This window comes from Phacochoerus africanus, chromosome 5 (genome assembly GCF_016906955.1).
Source record: "Phacochoerus africanus isolate WHEZ1 chromosome 5, ROS_Pafr_v1, whole genome shotgun sequence".
NCBI classification, from domain to species: Eukaryota; Metazoa; Chordata; class Mammalia; order Artiodactyla; family Suidae; genus Phacochoerus; species Phacochoerus africanus.
The window spans coordinates 11,997,471-12,013,927 of record NC_062548.1 but is presented as its reverse complement, the minus strand read 5'-3'; the positions used below and the strand labels follow the sequence as shown (position 1 = coordinate 12,013,927).

General features: G+C 54.2%; 2 protein-coding genes across 2 annotated transcripts; one reads left to right on the top strand and one right to left on the bottom strand.

The window, feature by feature from the left end:
• The first annotated feature begins 62 nt into the window (after nucleotides 1–62).
• DNAJC30 (DnaJ heat shock protein family (Hsp40) member C30) lies at nucleotides 63–1,231 on the top strand. Its single transcript, XM_047779865.1, has one exon. The coding sequence runs from the start codon at nucleotides 86–88 to the stop codon at nucleotides 764–766; it is 681 nt and encodes a 226-aa protein (XP_047635821.1). The 5' UTR covers nucleotides 63–85; the 3' UTR covers nucleotides 767–1,231.
• Nucleotides 1,232–8,983: 7,752 nt separating this feature from the next.
• VPS37D (VPS37D subunit of ESCRT-I) lies at nucleotides 8,984–12,917 on the bottom strand. Its single transcript, XM_047779863.1, has 4 exons — nucleotides 12,650–12,917; nucleotides 11,161–11,332; nucleotides 10,656–10,738; nucleotides 8,984–10,075 (listed from the first exon to the last, which is right to left on the bottom strand). The coding sequence occupies exons 1-4, from the start codon at nucleotides 12,785–12,787 to the stop codon at nucleotides 9,713–9,715; spliced, it is 756 nt and encodes a 251-aa protein (XP_047635819.1). The 5' UTR covers nucleotides 12,788–12,917; the 3' UTR covers nucleotides 8,984–9,712.
• Nucleotides 12,918–16,457: the final 3,540 nt, after the last annotated feature.

Here is a 16,457-nt window from a genome sequence, read left to right as displayed (position 1 = left end):
AATGGCTACAGGGCTGACGTGCTGCTAAAAACGCACGCCTCCCATTGGCCAGTTTATTTTGCACCGCCCGCCTGATTCATTCAAGATGGCAGCCCAGCGCGATCTGAGGAGGTTGCGGTTGCTACTGTGGAGGTTGTGGCAGGCTCGAGGGGTTCCACAAAACCCGGGACTCGGCCTGAGCCTAAAAGCTAGAACTTATTCCCAGAGCGACGGCCCGTACTCGCGTACGGCGCTCTATGAGCTGCTCGGCGTCCCTTCCACGGCCACGCAGGCGCAGATCAAGGCGGCCTACTACCGGCAGAGCTTCCTCTACCACCCGGACCGCAACTCCGGGAGTGCTAAGGCCGCCGAGCGCTTCACGCGCATCTCTCAGGCGTACGTGGTGCTGAGCAGTGCTACCCTGCGTCGCAAATATGACCGAGGTCTGCTCAGCGACGAGGACTTGCGCGGCCCCGGCGTCCGGCCCTCCAAGAAGCCCACCGCTGACCCCGACTCGCCCCGCACCCCACCGCCTGCCTCTCGGGCCCACGGCCGTGGTCAGGCCTCGCCGGGCGCCAGCAACACCATGTTCAACTTTGACGCCTTCTACCGGGCGCACTACGGCGAGCAGCTGGAGCGCGAGCGGCGCCTTAGGGCCCGGAGGGAGGCCCTTCGCAAGCAGCAGGAGGACCTCGCCAATAAGGGCTTACGCTGGGATGAGATCCGAGACTCGGCTTTTGTCTTGTTTCTGCTCACAGTCTTCATCATCATGAGTTTTCGTTTTTAATTGGAGAGTGGAGGGAAAGGGGAGCAGCCCCCAGCCAGCACCCCCAACCCCCCAAGAAAATGGCTGTGCGTGTCATCTTGAACTCATTGCCCTCCATTGTCTACCTCTCCTGGGGTCCGAAGAATTGCTCTCCCCCCTCTTCGTCCCCACCCGTCCAGTTTAACCACTGATCTTCACATCCCTATCCCTCTGGTCCAGATAAGGAGGCTTGTTGCTGCCCAAGAAAGAGGCCTCCAATGAAGAGTCCCGAAAGTCCGAGAGCGAGAGGTTTCCTGGAGGCCCTGGGCTGCCTGCTTCCAGATGTTGTCAACTTCTGGAATACTTGCTCTAGCTTTCTTGTAAAGCTCTGAGCAAGACCTCGCCTGCTCCTACCCCACGTTTGTAGCGTGGGGCGTCTCTGTAACCTTGAAACGTGCAATGTGACCAATCATGGCTGCCAAAAGAAAATTCTGGGGTTGTACGAAACTTGTCTTTCTGTGAGTTCCCCAAGCCGCAGGTGAGACCTGATGTAGGGTAAGGGTGTGATCTAAGATCGTGGGAACCCATTGCCATTGTTGTGTGGTCAGCCCCAGACCCTACTCCCCCTTCTGTTGGTGGCGCGTGGGAGTGGGAAGACAGGGTCAACAAGGATAAGGAATGAGCCTTCCTGTGCCCATGCTTATCTGATGTATGACCTTGGCTAGGTACTCCGGGCATAATGGCAGAGGATCAAATCACTTGCTTGGTCGGGGTCTGTCACGCGTGATTATCCATGTCCTAAGGGGCTCAGTGATTAAAATAGGATGCTAGTAGATTCCAGATTATCCTTGGGACAGTGTGCCTGGCATTGGTCTTCTCTTGACCGGCCAGCCCCACTGTTAACTGTGCAGCTCATCCCTTCCCAGAAATAGAGCAACAAACAAATGGGAGTTTGAGTCTCCTGGACGTGGCCCAGCCTCATGTTTCACTTGCGGTGCTTATCGCAGGCTCTACAAACCAAGTCCTTGAAAGATGGCTACTTGAAGCGGTGGGAATTGGGGGAGTGGAAAGAAGGGAGAACTCTTGAGCTACAGGAGGTACATGGTAGAGACTCGCTTCCTCATTCAGAGCTGGTTGAGGCTTTTGTTTCCCCTCTATTGCTAATTGGTGCTAAGCACTGGGTCATCACTTGGCTAGAGCTTGGTGATCCAGCTCTCTGAAGCACGCACGTGGGGTGTGTGGATTAACTGTGAGATGGTAGGGACTCGAGTGTGTGTGCATGGTGGAGTGGAAAGCTGTGGGATGGGAAACTTTTGCAGGAGATCTACCGCAAGGCTGAGGCCTATGTCTGGGTTCTAAACAAAGCTGGAGGTGCTTTGCTATGTTAACACCAATCCCTGCACTCAGTCTTTTGTGTGAAATCCTTGTATAAATTGGGATAAACTCATAGCTAGTTCGACTTGGTCTTTTGGAAGGCATTCAGTTTTCTCGAGCCTTGGAGGTTGGGGGCAAGCTCTTGGTCATGGCTTTGCAATGACCTTATGATTCAGTAAAGATTTAAGCTGACTGTGGTTCAGACATGCTGGGCTCAGTTGAGCCTTGGTTTGGGGGGAAGGGCACATGTACTTTAAAAAAGGAACATTTAATGTTATTATGTTTCATATTTGGAAAACAAGAGGGAACATTTGGGGAGTACCTGTCCTGGCCCAGCAGGTTAAGAACCTGACTAGTATCCATGAGGATGCAGGATTGATCCCTGCCTTGTTCATTGGGCTAAGGATCCAGCCTTGCTGCGGCATAGGTCACAGATGCAGCTCAGATCCCTTGTTGCTGAGGCTGTGGCACAGGAGGGCAGCTGCCGCTCCGATTCATTCAACCCCTCACCTGGGAACCTCCATATACTACATTTGTGGCCCTAAAAAGAAAAAAGAAAAAAAATGTGGGGGAAAGTCTTATTTTTCAAAACACAAACTACAGAAAGTGAGGCTAGTGATTCTCAAGGAGTCGGGGCATAACAGTGTCCTTGGGGCAAGATTTCATCAAAGTTTCTATCAAATGGGGTTAGGGTTCTTTTTGGGTTTTGTTTGTAAGAGCATTAATGGTGTGTGATAACTGAGGCCTTTCTAATGGGCTCTTTGACATGGACCTCTCAAGTTTGTTTCCTGTCAGTGACGATTACAGCCAAGAACATCTCCTGGGGCCCCAGAACATGGAGGTAGAAAATTCTAAAAAGCTTAGGTCTGTGGGATCCATACTTGGTAAAACTTCTGGAACATTCCATGAAACTCCACACAAGGTAGTCAAAATGTATTAACCATCCAGCTCTAAGCCTCTCATAAGGCCTAGAACTAGGTCCAGTCTACTCTTTGTAGTGCCATCCTGCCTGCCTCTGGTTCTTCAGGCCAGGTAAACTCTGAGAGAGTCCACTCCCTGGCCTCCCTGAACCTGGGTCTGGGCTCTTCATGGAAGGGGAGACGTGGGAGGTTTTTCAAAGGGTCCCCCTGCACCTGGTTCCTGTCATATCATTTCTCCCTCCCTCCCCCGCAATTGTCCCTTCTCAGCTTCTTACCCACCCTGGGAAGACAAGGCTGAACTAGGCCATAGACATTGGCCCCTGCCTTCTAGGGGCTGCTCCCCAGTTCCTGATAGATGAGGAAGGCTGAGACATGGTCGACTTTGGCCCTTTCTCCTTTGGTCACAAAGTCAGAAGTTTGGACCTAGGAAGGGAGACTGGGGCGAGAGGGGCCCAGCCCTCTGCAGGCTGTGCTCAGTGGGAGGGAGGGGGTGGCCGAGGTACGAGGCTGATCGAGGAGCGCACACGGGTCCTAAGTGGGGGGACGCAGACGAGAGAGAATCAAAGGTGTCCGTGTCTAGGTGAGTGTGATATTGTCTTTGGGTGTGATCAGGACTTGATTTTATTCCTCCTGAGCCAAACTGCTCTTCCCGCTGCTGTCCTTATTTATTGCTGGCTGAGGAGATCTTTACACATCCCAGTGCTGAGGTAATAAGATTTCTTGCTTCCTTTTAAGGTTCTGGCATGTCATTCACTGGGTGCACCTTGACCTCTCTAATGGTCCCAGCATGAGCCAGGAGGAATAACAGCCTGCCTTAGGCCAGCGAGTCGTCTGTCAGTCACTATTGAATGTATATATATAGGAGTTCCCATTGTGGCTCAGTGGTTAATGAATCCAACTAGGAACCATGAGGTTGCGGGTTTGATCCCTGTCCTTGCTCAGTGGGTTAAGGATCCGGCGTTGCTGTGAGCTGTGATGTAGGTCGCAGACGCAGCTCGGATCCTTCGTTGCTGCGGCTGTGGTGTAGGTCGGTGGCTATGGCTCCAACTCGACCCCTAGCCTGGGAATCTCCATATGCCTCGGGAGCGGTCCTAGAAAAAGAAAAAAGACAAAAAAAAAAATATATATATATATAAACACACATGTATATATCTCCATCCCTTATAGCCATAGCCTGAAGCGGAGACACGAGGGTGGAGCCCAAGTGAGTGGCTACCACACCCACTTTTGGGAAAACGGCCTTGTCTTGTCTGGGGCCTTTGGGCCTCCTGGAAGTTCACCAGATCCCATGAAGAGTGGCCAAGAAAAGGGACAGCTGGTAAGTGGCAGTGCTATTTCTGTCCACTCTGGAATTCAGCATCACTAGAAGAATAGGCTGTCTCCTGGTCTTTGCCCCCTCAGTTCCTCAGCCCTGTGATGAGGTCACTCAATGCCTCCTGCCTCTGAGCAGGATTGTAGAAGGCCCGCCTTGCCTGCCCTCAGTGGCTTGGCTCTCAGGCCAGGCTGGGAGCCCCAGCAGCCACGGGATTTGTGCAGAGCAGCTGAGGGTCCCTCCGAGGGTGCGGTAGGATGAGAGCAGACCTGAGTCTGGACCTTGTGAACTTGCAAATGCTGGAGTTGCTCAGTGCTCATTCCCCCGTAGACAGAGCGGACGGCTCATCTTCACCATCATTGAGGTCATCACTGACGTCATTGTGTCACAACAGATCTATCCATCTCGCCACTGTCTCTTAAAGCTGTCCAAACCTGGGGCCCCATGGCTAGTCTTGAGGTGGGTTGGCCCTCCCATCCTGCCTTTGTCCCATCAGCATTCACACCCTTGGTCCTGGGACAGGACTGTCGCTGGACAAAAGGCCTGTTTCAGGAAGAGCAAGAACTGACTGAGATTCAGAGATTGATGGTTCACGGCTGGCCAGCCTTCAGCTTTTGGTTGTGGCTGGCACAGTGTTATAAAATAATTTTAGGAGTTCCCTGGTGGCTCAGTAGGTTAAGGATCTGGTGTTGTCACTGGCGTGGCTCAGATTTGATCCCTGGCCTAGGAACTTCTGCATTTCGTGGGCACAGCCATGAATTCAACAGACAAATAACTTAAGCCAACATTCAGAGCTTGAGAGACTTTGCAAAAAATTCTAATTTCTGACTTCTCTCAAAAAATGAGAAGGTGTGCCACCGTTGAGCTCCCTTCCGTACTTGCATGACCTCTGGGAAGAAGCTGTAAAGTCTGCCTTCTAGATCGGTCCTTGCTCCCCCGTCGGCTGTACTCCTGACAGCAGAGGGGAAAACAAACAAACAAAGGGATCATGCATTTGCAGGGAAATGAGACACAGTGTATTCCTCTGTGGAGATGCAGCTGCTTTGCACTGTGACCTTCCTTGCCCCTACAGGTGTTTGAGTTTGCACATCCCGAGGTCATTTCTCAGATTGTTGTAAGAGCTCACACTTAATGCAGGAAGGCAGAATGTAAATCTTATTTTCATTATGGGACAAGAAGAATCTTTTGAGAAGTCTAAAGCAGTGGCAAGTTCCCAAAGTCAGAGGTACTTTAATAAAATAACACCAATTCCTGCGCTCAATCTTTTGTGTAAAATCCCTGTATAAATTGGGATAAACCCACAGCTAGTCCAGCTTGGTCTCTTGGAAAGCACTGGATTTTCTGCAGCCTTGGAAGCCAGGGACAAGTTCTTAGCCATGGCTTTGCAGTGACCAAACAATTCAGTGGTAGAGATTTGATCTCACTCTGGTTTAGGCCTGCTTAGCAGCAGCAGTGCAGCAGCAGCAGCAACAACAACAACAAAGTACATTTAATGTTATTATGTTTCATATTTGGAAAACAAGGGGGGAAGCCTAGGAAAATACACAGAAGCTAGTGATTTCCAAACAAGGAGGTGCACATAACAGACTATCTTTAGGGGCAGGAATGCTTTGTTTTTATCAAGGGGTGGGAGTTTTGTTATTTGGATAATTTTTGAGTTTTGTTTTGTTTTGTTTTGGAGTTACCATTTTTCCAAGGTAATTTTATTTCTCTTGTCTTCCAAACCATGGTAAACATCTCTACTTCTTTCAGGCTCTTTGTGATTCTATTTTGTTTGTTGCACTTATTGTTCACTCTGCTTTTAATTTTTTTTTTTTTGGTCTTTTTGCTATTTCTTGGGCCGCTCCCGCGGCATATGGAGGTTCCCAGGCTAGGGGTCCAATCGGAGCTGCAGCCACCGGCCTACGCCAGAGCCACAGCAACGCGGGATCCGAGCCGCATCTGCAACCTACACCACAGCTCACGGCCACGCCGGATCGGTAACCCACTGAGCAAGGGCAGGGACCGAACCCGCCACCTCATGGTTCCTAGTCGGATTCGTTAACCACTGCGCCACGACGGGAACTCCTGCTTTTAATTTTTTAAATAATTTTCATTTTTTCCATCATAGCTGGTTTACAGTGTTCTGTCAGTTTTCTTTCTTTCTTTTTTTTTTTTGTCTTTTTGCTATTTCTTTGGGCCGCTTCCGTGGCATATGGAGGTTCCCAGGCTAGGGGTCTAATCAGAGCTGTAGCCGCTGGCTTACACCACAGCCACAGCCACGCGGGATCCGAGCCGAGTCTGAAACCTACACCACAGCTCATGGCAATGCCGGATCGTTAACCCACTGAGCAAGGGCAGGGACCGAACCCGCAACCTCATGGTTCATTAACCACTGCGCCACAACGGGAACTCCTCAGTTTTCTACTGTACAGCAAGGTGACCCAGTCACACATACATATATACATTCTTTTACTCACATTATCATGCTCCATCATAAGCGACTTTTGGTTTTGGTTTGTAAAAGCACTGGTGGCCTATTACAGGTAGTAGCTTTCTCTTAGGCTTTTTTTTTTTTTTTTTTTTCTTGTTGCACCTGTGGCATATGGAGATTCCCAGGCTAGGGGTCGAATTGGAGCCATAGATAGCTGCCAGCCTGCGCCACAGCCACAGCAACAAGGGATCCGAGCCAAGTCTGCGACCTACACCACATCTCACAGCAACGCCGGATCCTTAACCCACTGAGCGAGGCCAGGGATCAAACCCTCACCTCATGGTTACTAGTCAGATTTGTTTCCACTGTGCCACAAGGGGAACTCCCTCATGGGCCTCTTGATGTAGACTCTAGAGTTTATTCTCTGTCAAAAGGGTGACAGCCAGGAACATTTCTGGGGGCCCCAGAACCTGGCAAATAAAGTTCTAGAAGTGATCAGGCAGGAGAGAAAGACTGGACTGCCTGGAACTTCTCAGGATATCCTGAATACCGTCAAGCAGGGGGTTAAGAAAGTTTATTAACCATCCAACTCTGGGCCTTTCCCATGGTCCAGATCTAGACCTGCTCCGCCCCAGTGGTACCTGTACTCACCTGCCTCAGGTCTCTGGTCCTTTTCATGCTGGAGCAATCTAAAGCTGAGTCAACTCTCTGAGGAAGAGGAGGGTGGGGAAGACCTGTTGAAGGACTCCCTCTGGTTCCCATGGTAACACTCTCCGCCTCTCCCAGTCCCACCCTTGTCTGGGTGATTCCTCCTTCTTACCTGCCCTGGGGAGGGGAGGCTGAACCAGACTGCGGACATCAGCCTCTGCCTTGCAGCAGCCGCTCCCCAAATCACAGTAGTGGAGAGAGGCTCAGACATGCCCCTCCTTAGCCCTTCTTTTTGGTTACACGCAAGTAACTCCCTAGAAGCATTAACCAGGAATGGGAGGCCAGGGGAAGAGGGGCTCAGCTTGCCCCAGGCTGGGCTGAGAATGCAGGAGGTCTTCGGAGCTGTTCGGCCTTCTGTCACCTCAGGCAGGCACCCTGTGCCATCTCCGGGGTCCCTTGCCTCCAGCAGTTCCATGCTAGCAGTGAGGCCAGTAGGGGTCGGAGGCACAAGTGCACACTGTCAGTGCTTCACCCTTGTCAGCATGAAATTGACGGGACTTCAGGGGCTGTCAAAGTTCCAAGAGGCCAGTCCCTCTAACTACTGCCTGCATTTCTGAAGATCCCATCAAGCGGTCACGAAGTGGCTGCTTGTACATCTTTAGGGATGGGGACCACCTACCTCCAGTAGCAGCTGTGACTTGAGAGCCTCATATGGAGCCCAAATGTGGCTCCCTGTGGTTTCCACCCATTGGTCTTGACCCTGACCCCTGGCTCTGTGTGAAGCAGTCCTTTAGTACCAAAGGCTAAACATTACACACAGCTGTCTCAAAGGGACCCCTCAACTGTTCCTCATGGGACTTAGTCCCAGTCCTCTTTCTCATCCTTATTACTCCAAAAGTGCTGTTCTGCAGTCCCTCTCAGAGTTTAAAACTTCGGTAAAGAGTAGGGCCACCCAGCACTTGCCTCTTTCTAGATGGTTAGATCCCTGTTAACACGGACCAACCAAGATGACATTAGCTTCTACAGCACTCTGACTGTCCGCTCTTATTTGCAGGACCTTCCAAGCCTTCCTGCCAAACTTCACCTCATTAGATTTGACCTAGGCTGATCCAAGACATGTTCCTGCTCTTCCATCTTCTTGTCCCACAGTCATCAGCCATTCTGGCCACCTAGTGTTTACCCAAGCTGAAGACACATACCTCCAGCCCTATAAAACCCCCTCCATCGCTCAGTGGAGGTGGTCTTTTGGCAGGCCAGAGAAGGAGCAGGTACCATCCTGATTGGGCTTATAGGCGACCCGGGAAAAGAAGGCGCATAAAGGTGAGGCAATTGGAGAACCGTGATGGAGCAGAGTGTGCTTCTGCCGGAAGTGCTGGGAAGTTAGAAGTTAGGAAAGGCTCCCATGGGTTGAGAATCAGAGAAGGCTTCATGGAAGAGGCAGGAGCAGTGCTGGACCTGAAGGACAGCTGGGCTTTGGATGGGCAGAGAGGAAGGGAGGGCATCTCGAGAAGAGGGAGCACAGGAGCTGAGATGCGGAGGCTGCAACGGCAGAGTGGCTGGTGGAGGGGGCAGAGAGGAGGCGGGCAGCATCGTCATCCTCATCATCACATTTATTGACGGCCCCTGGGAGGCGGGGCTGGGGACAGAACATACAAAGACAAGGACCTGCCCTCAAAAAGCTTCCATTCTAAGGAGACGGGACAGAAAAATACAGAATGGTCTTTCCGGGGGATGGCCCACTCTCACCTGTGCAGGTCAGAAACCCCTGGCCTACCTTGCCCCAGGGTCTGGAGCATGAGCGGGGCAGGTAGTAGCCCCAGGGCCATGGTGTCCCTGCCCCCGCATTTGGGGCCTGACCACCTGGCTCCTAGGTGGTGGACCCCAGAACTGGGGGGGAAGGTAGGCTCAGGACAGGATGGAAAGCACTCTGGTGAGCCTTGGCATTGTGCGAGCCCAGTGGAGTGGCAGGAGGCAACAGGCCCCCTAGGCAGGGCCCCTTGAAGGAGGCAAGCATTTTCCCAGGCCCCCATGAGTCAAGTTCTTTCACTGGGGCTGGCCCATCACCCAGGAGGCCCCATTCGGGGAGAAACAGAGGCAGAGTTTCCTCAGCGCCAGAGGCATAAGACCCTGCCCACCCCACCCCCGGCCTTCTCTGGGCATCTTCCAGGTGACCCTCCTCCCCAGCTCAGCCTCCAGGGCCAGGGCCTGCCTAGGGCCAGGGGGAGGGGCCTGCCCCTCCCCCCACCCAGGTAGTGGGGGAGGAGGAGGAGCCACGCATCAAGTTTGTCTGGGCCCCCCAATGGGGGGCCATACCCTGGATCCTACCGGTGAGGGGGCTCTGGCTGCGAGGGCCGAGGGCTCAGCAGAGGGGCTGGGCCTAGGGGGCACCCGGGGGAGCTCTTCAGTGGGGGCACTGGGCGGGAGTCCAAGGGGGGCAGGCTCCGGGGCACTGCTGGTGGCCCCCGGGAGGCCCCGGTGGGCAGGACAGCTGCAGCAGGGAGGGATTTGGGGGGATCCGCAGCAGCAGTGGGGGCTGGCTGGCCAGACCGCTCCCGGCGCCTCAGCAGCTCCTGCAGCTTCTCCGCCTGGGTCCGCCTCAGGTGGGCCAGGGCGCGGCCTCGCTGGAAGGCGGGCAGGAAAGCCTCCAGGCTCTGCTCCCCCAGCAGCAGCTGCTCCATCTGCTCCTGGGACAGGAGGGAAGGGACAGTTTGGGAGGAACACCACCAAAGGCACAGGACCGGTCCTCTCTCTCACCCCCAGTCCCCTCACAGATGGGGGGCAGGGCACCTGAGTCCCTGCTTGGATCTGCCTCTGGCCTGCTGGGTGACTGCAGACAAAGGCCCTCTATTCTCAAGGCTTGGCTTCCTTAGTGTCACCAGGGAAGAGGTGGGGTCAGAGATGGGGTCACACTTGACATAGACTTAGATGTCTCTCATCAAGGCCCCTCCTCCTCCACCTCCTTCAACTCAGTGAGCACTGCTGTCCCGACCCAGCACTGGGAATTCTGTCCCCACTCCTCTGCAGACCCAGCCTAAGCTGCCCTGAGACATCCACAGGAAGCCGAGGGAAAAGTCACAGCTGGGGATGGTGGGCCCTGTGTCCGGTGGGGACAGCAAGGCGCAGGCCCTTTGGGGGCCGGGCACTCAAGGAAGGCTTCCTGGAAGAGAAGGCGCTTCAGCCTGCAATGTAAGAATTAAGGGGAGGGGATGATGATAGGATGGGACTCATTTCCTGGTCCCCAGGCGCAGCCACCCCTCGTCTCACCTCAGCCTCCTGCTCAGCTTCTTCCAGTTCAGCCTGCAGCCAGCCCAGCGCGAAATGGGGGCTCCAGCGATGCATGCTGTCCTCTGAGGGCCACAGAAGGACAGAGTGAATAGCCCCTGCCCTCAGGGCCCACTGCCCAGGACCCAATCCTGACTCTCACTGACCCTGTCTGTGAGGCAACACTCCCCTCTGCTCTCTGGAGCCTCAGTTTCCCCACCTGTACAGCACACACGGGATCCGGTTGTGTGCCTCCCCCAGTCCCTGAGCAAAAGAGGCAGCAGGGCCTTTGTCACCTAGAGCACCCCAGGCCCTTGGATATGGGGCCCCCTCTTCTCCTGGGGTCCAGCTCTGCCCTGTCTAACCCAGCTCTCCTCACTGACTGCTCACTTTCCCAACTAAGGAATTTTCTAGGAGGAGCACCCCCTCCAACTGGCCCTGGCAGGGATAGGTCTGCCCAGGTCCCACCCTTAAGAGTCAGACACTTCCCAAGGCCAGCAGCCCTCACCCAGTCGCTGTAGCTTGTCTGCACAGCTTTCGGCCACCTCCCGAAGCTCCTGGTACTTGATGGCCAGGGCAGCGCGGCCCATCTCCAGGCGGGGCCGCAATGCCAGGTTCTCCTTGGCTAGCGCGTAGTTGGAGGCCAGGCACGCCTCGCGCTCCAGCTGCAGGCCCTGGAACTGCCGGGAGAGAAGAGCCAAGAGCCCCATTCAGGAAGTCTGCCCATGGCCACCTACTGCCACCCCGGTAACAGTGCCCACGGGCCAAACCAGAGGCACCCCCGTCTCAAGAATGCGAGCCAACAGGTGGAGGGACTGCACGCGCCCAGACCACGCTCTGCCTCCGTTTCCTCTTCCACAAAGTGAGCTCCAAACATCTACCTCCTAGGGTTGTTGTAAGACTTCAGCGAGGAAAACTATGAAGGCCTCTACAAATGTTAGTTAATTTTTAATTTTTCAATTAATATGTCTGCTCAGGTCCCCGAGGAGTCCCCCTCCCTCCTCTGTCCCATTTTCCATGCATGGGCAGCTTCCCTCTCGTTCCAGGCCTTTGTCTGCTTCCTCCTCAGGTGTTTGTGCCGAAAACACCCCCACCCCCTGCTCTTACTCTCCAGAGGGGCCGTTTCACCCTGTCCCTGCAGAGCACCCCCTCAAACCCCCATCTCTTCCCTCACACCCCCATCCTCTACCCTTCAGTGGAATCCCCACACCCCAAGGAATACACACCCCCTTTTCCTCCCTGGTCCCCAGCAACTGCTCCCAGCTTTAAGGAAAGGCAGAAGGCAGACCCCTTTCTTTCCTGGCCCTAGAGAAGGCTTTATCCTTCTGCTACTGGGAGGGCCGAGCCTCCCCTCCCTGCCCCTGGAGAACGCACTACCCTCCATCTGTCCCCTGTAGGATGCACATGCCCCTCCTATCTGCCTCCCTCCTCTGTACACTTTCCCTTTCTGCCCCCCAACAGACAACCAGCCCGGGCCTATCTCCTGTGAAATATACAACTTTCTCTTATGGTGGCCTATGGAATACACGCCTCAGCTTTCAGCACCCTTCCCCAACGGAAGACACAAAGCCCCCTCTTGCACCCCGAGAATACAGACGCCCTCCCAACGGTCCCCCCAGGTGTCAAACAGGCCCCTAGTTCTCCCTGTGGAAGGCGCCTCCCCTTTCTGGCCCTACAGAACGTGGGTGTGCGAGCCAGGGCCCCCCACAACACAGCACCCCCCGCCCCCGAACACACCTCCCTGGAGCATCCGCTGTAGGACACGCCTCGCGGCCATCCCGGGGGGTGCACGGGCGCCTCCCTGGGTCTCTGGCGCCCCACCCGCCCCAGGCCGGCTCCGGGCGCCCCCTCCCCCGGGGGCGGCTCCGCCGGGCCCACTCGTACGTGCCAGGCTCTGGCGGCCCTGGGGCCCGGCCGGCTGGGCCCTTCGGTCGGTCGGCAGGTCTGGCAGGCCGCGGCCCGTCCCCCGCGCCCCCCGCCCGCGCCCCCCGCGCTACCTTCCTGCTGAGCCGCACGATCCGGTCCAGCTTGGGCTCATCCTGAAGCAGGTCCCGGAGCTGCCCGGTGCTGAGGATCCCAAAGCGCCCCGGGCTGCCGGGCTCCGGCCCCGCCCGCGCCGCCCGGGCCCGGTACATGCCGCCCGCCCGCGCCCCCAGCTCGGCTGCTGGCTCGGCCCGCTCGGCCCGCTCCGCCCCGGCTCCGCTCCGCTCCGCTCCGGCTCCGGGATCCGGCTCGGGCTCGGGCTCCGGCCGCGCGCGCCGCTCCACCGCCAGAGGGCGCCCCGCCCGCCCTTAAAGGAGCCGCGGCGCGGAGGCTGGGGTGGGGCGGGGAGGGGGCGGGCCGCACCCCTTCCCACCCTGGCAGAGCCGCGCGGCGCGGTACCTCTAGCACCCGCGGATCGCCTGGCAACCCATCCTCCTTCCGCGGTGTGGATGTTTAAGGCCGCCTCTCTCCGCTCCCCTTCTCCTGGCCATCATTCACCACGCCCCCAGGCACGGACTCTCCCACCTCCGGCGGCGTTTACAGTTTACAAGGCTGTTTGACATTTACCCCTTGAATTTGCACAACAATTTTCTGAATTTGGTCGGGCGCCAGGAGCTACTGCCCTGTTGCTAACTTGGACAAATCATTCACCTTCCCCCAGCCTCAGTTTTCCCTTCTATAAAATGGAGAGATGGTACGCAATGTGAGGATTAGAGGTAGTAAATGTTGAGTCCCTTGCCTGTAGTTAGTTAATTGAATACCTAATATGAGTTATTGTTATTTTACAGATGAGGAAACAGTTTCACAGAGATGATGTCACCTCCTTAAAATCACATTACAGGTAAACAGCAATCTTAGTTCTCCTTGTATATGCGGTGTCCACGGAGCTCCTGATGCCTCCATGCTGGGCACGGCTGGGCCTTGTCCGGGCAGTGTCTCTGCCTTCAAAGAGCTCAGGGATTAAAGTAGAGTCACACCCTCACTCAGCTTACTTTAGTACCATACACAATGGTGGGTATCACCACTTGATGTCTTTGTGAGTCCCATGTGATGCCCAGGGATGTCATGTGCCTTATCTTCACTACTAGGCTTGGTCAGCACCATTGTCAGGAAACAGACATTCAGAGATTGTCACTTGTCTAAAACAGTAGTGAGTTAGCTTTTCCCACTTCACCACACTATGAAGAAAGCACACCAGGTGGCATCAGAGCAATTAGAAAAGCTCACCAGAAGAGGTGACATTTGAGCTGGGTTTTGAGGGATGAATAGGAGTTCTGAAGTTGAAGGAGAAAATAATGAAGCCAAAGAGAAGTCTCTCAAGTCATAGAGGCTGAAAGAGCCCAACATGGACTCTCCCAATCCAGCCAGAGCATAGGGGGCGTGGTGGAGATGTCTGAGAAAGAGATAAAACTGATGAAGTGGGGCAGGACAGGCTTGCTGACAGACTATGAAGCAACACTTCTTCCACATTTTTATGGTAACTGAAATGTGATTTTCCTTCAGACTCAACTGAAACATCACCACCTCCATGAAGCCCTCTCTATCCCCCCTCCAGCTGCATCGTGTGCCCCACAATTCCTTCTGTCCCTCCACCAGGGTCCTGGGTATTATCAAGAGCCCTTTCGTACTTTCCGGTTTCTTGGTTATGATCTCCCGGTTCTGCACTGCATCCTCCAGACCCACTATTTCCACTACACTCCTGGGAGTCCCCTAGACACTCCCCGCTGTCCAGCTCTCCTCTGGCCCCTCCTACTCGGTCTAACAGGCTTTCCCTCTAAGAGGTGCTGGTGAGAGGAGCTGGGAGCTCATGCCTCAGCTTGTCCCCTCTTCATCACCAATCCCCCTTTGTCCAGCCCAGTGGGTCCCCTGTGGAATGCCCCACAAGGAGAGTCCCTTTGAACCTTCCCCATCTTTCTCAGACTCCCACACCCACTCCTGTCCCTTCGTAGGTGACTGCTCATCACATAGAGAAGCTCTGCCACTTCCTGCCCCACCCCTGTGGATCTTCTCCGCACCTGCCCTAGTGCCGCTCCATCCCTCCGGGCTCCTCATTCCAGAGCCAACCCAGGTACCCTGACTGTGAGTCTCACTCACCTTCACCTGCCTCCTCCAGGATGCCTCCCCCAACTGTGGCAATTATATATCTTTCTGTCTCACTTTAATTTCTGCCTTTAGACTGATATCTCCCTTTCACTTCTCCAATTTTTTGTTGTTGTTGTTGTTGTTGTTGTTGTCTTTTTGCCTTTTCAAGGGCCACTTCTCACGACATATGGAGGTTCCCAGGCTAAGGGTCGAATCGGAGCTGTAGTCACCAGCCTACGCCAGAGCCACAGCAACGCGGGATCCAAGCCGAGTCTGAAACCTACACCACAGCTCACGGCAATGCCGGATCCTTAACCCACTGAGCAAGGCTAGGGACCGAACCCGCAACCTCATGGTTCCTAGTCGGATTCGTTAACCACTGCGCCATGATGGGAACTCCTTCTCCAATGTTTGAAAACACCCTGTTATGAAGTTCCCGTTGTGGCTCAGTGGTTAACGAACCTGACTAGAATCCATGAGGATGCGGGTTTGATCCCTGGCCTCACTCAGTGGGTTAAGAATCCGGTGTTGCCGTGAGCTAGGGTGTAGGTCGCAGACGCGGCTCAGATCCCATGTCGCTGTGGCTGTGGTGTAGGTTGGCAGCTACAGCTCTGATTCACCCCCCAGCCTGGGGACTTCCATGTGCCATGCCCTAAAAAGACAAAAAAGAAACAGAAAAGAAAATACCCTGTTATGAATGAGTGCATTCCCCCCAAACTGATATGTTGAAGCCCTAACCCGCAAGGTGATGATATTGGGAGGTGGGACCTTTGAGAGGTGATTAGGTTTAGATGAGGTCATGAGGATGGGGCCCTCTGAGGGCATTAGTGCCATTATAAAAAGAGGGGAAAAAACCAAAGTTCTTTCTCTCTCCACCATGTGAGGTCAGAGAGAGAAGGCAGCTGCCTGCAAATCAGGAAGAGAGCTCTCTCAGCAGAAGCCAAATCTGATCCTTGATCTTGGGCTTCCCAGCCTCCAGAATTATGAAAGATAGATAGTTTTTGTTTAAGCTGCCCAGTGTGTGGTGTTTTGTTATGGGCATTCCAAGCAGACAAACATATTCTCTGCACTCCTTGCATCCATTTCCTCACGCCCTGCCTTATTTCTTGCCTCAGTCTGACTTCACCTCCATCTCAGCACTTCCAGGGCACTGCTGTAGCCAAAGTCATGGACTGCTTCTTACTGCCAGGGCCTTTCTTTTTCATATTCAACACCATTGGCCACCATCTCTTTCTTGATCACATAGCAGTCAGAATCCAGACATTTCATAGGTGTCAGGTGGGCTAAAATTAAAAAGTCAGATAATATCAACTGTAGGTGAGGATGAGAAGTGACAGTAATGCTTATGTACTGCTAGTGGTAGAATCAATTTGCTTTGGAGAGCAGTCTGTCAAACTCATAATTCAAAGATGTTCGTATCACCCTGCCCAGCTGTTCCCCTCTTCAGTGGACAGGATAATGGACCTCAAAGATGTCCACATCCTGATCTCTAGAACCTGTGAAAGGAACTTTGCAGATGGGATTAAATCAAGGATCTTGAGGAAGTCCCCCAGTGGTCTAGCAGTTAAGGATTTGGCATTGTCACTGCCGTGGCGCAGGTTTGATCCCTGGCCTGGAAACTTCAGCATTGTGCAGGTACAGCCAAAAAAAAAAAGGATCTTGAGATAGAAAGATTATCCTGGATCATGCAGGTGGACCCAATGTAATCCCAAGCATTCTTATAAGGGGGAGGCAGGACAG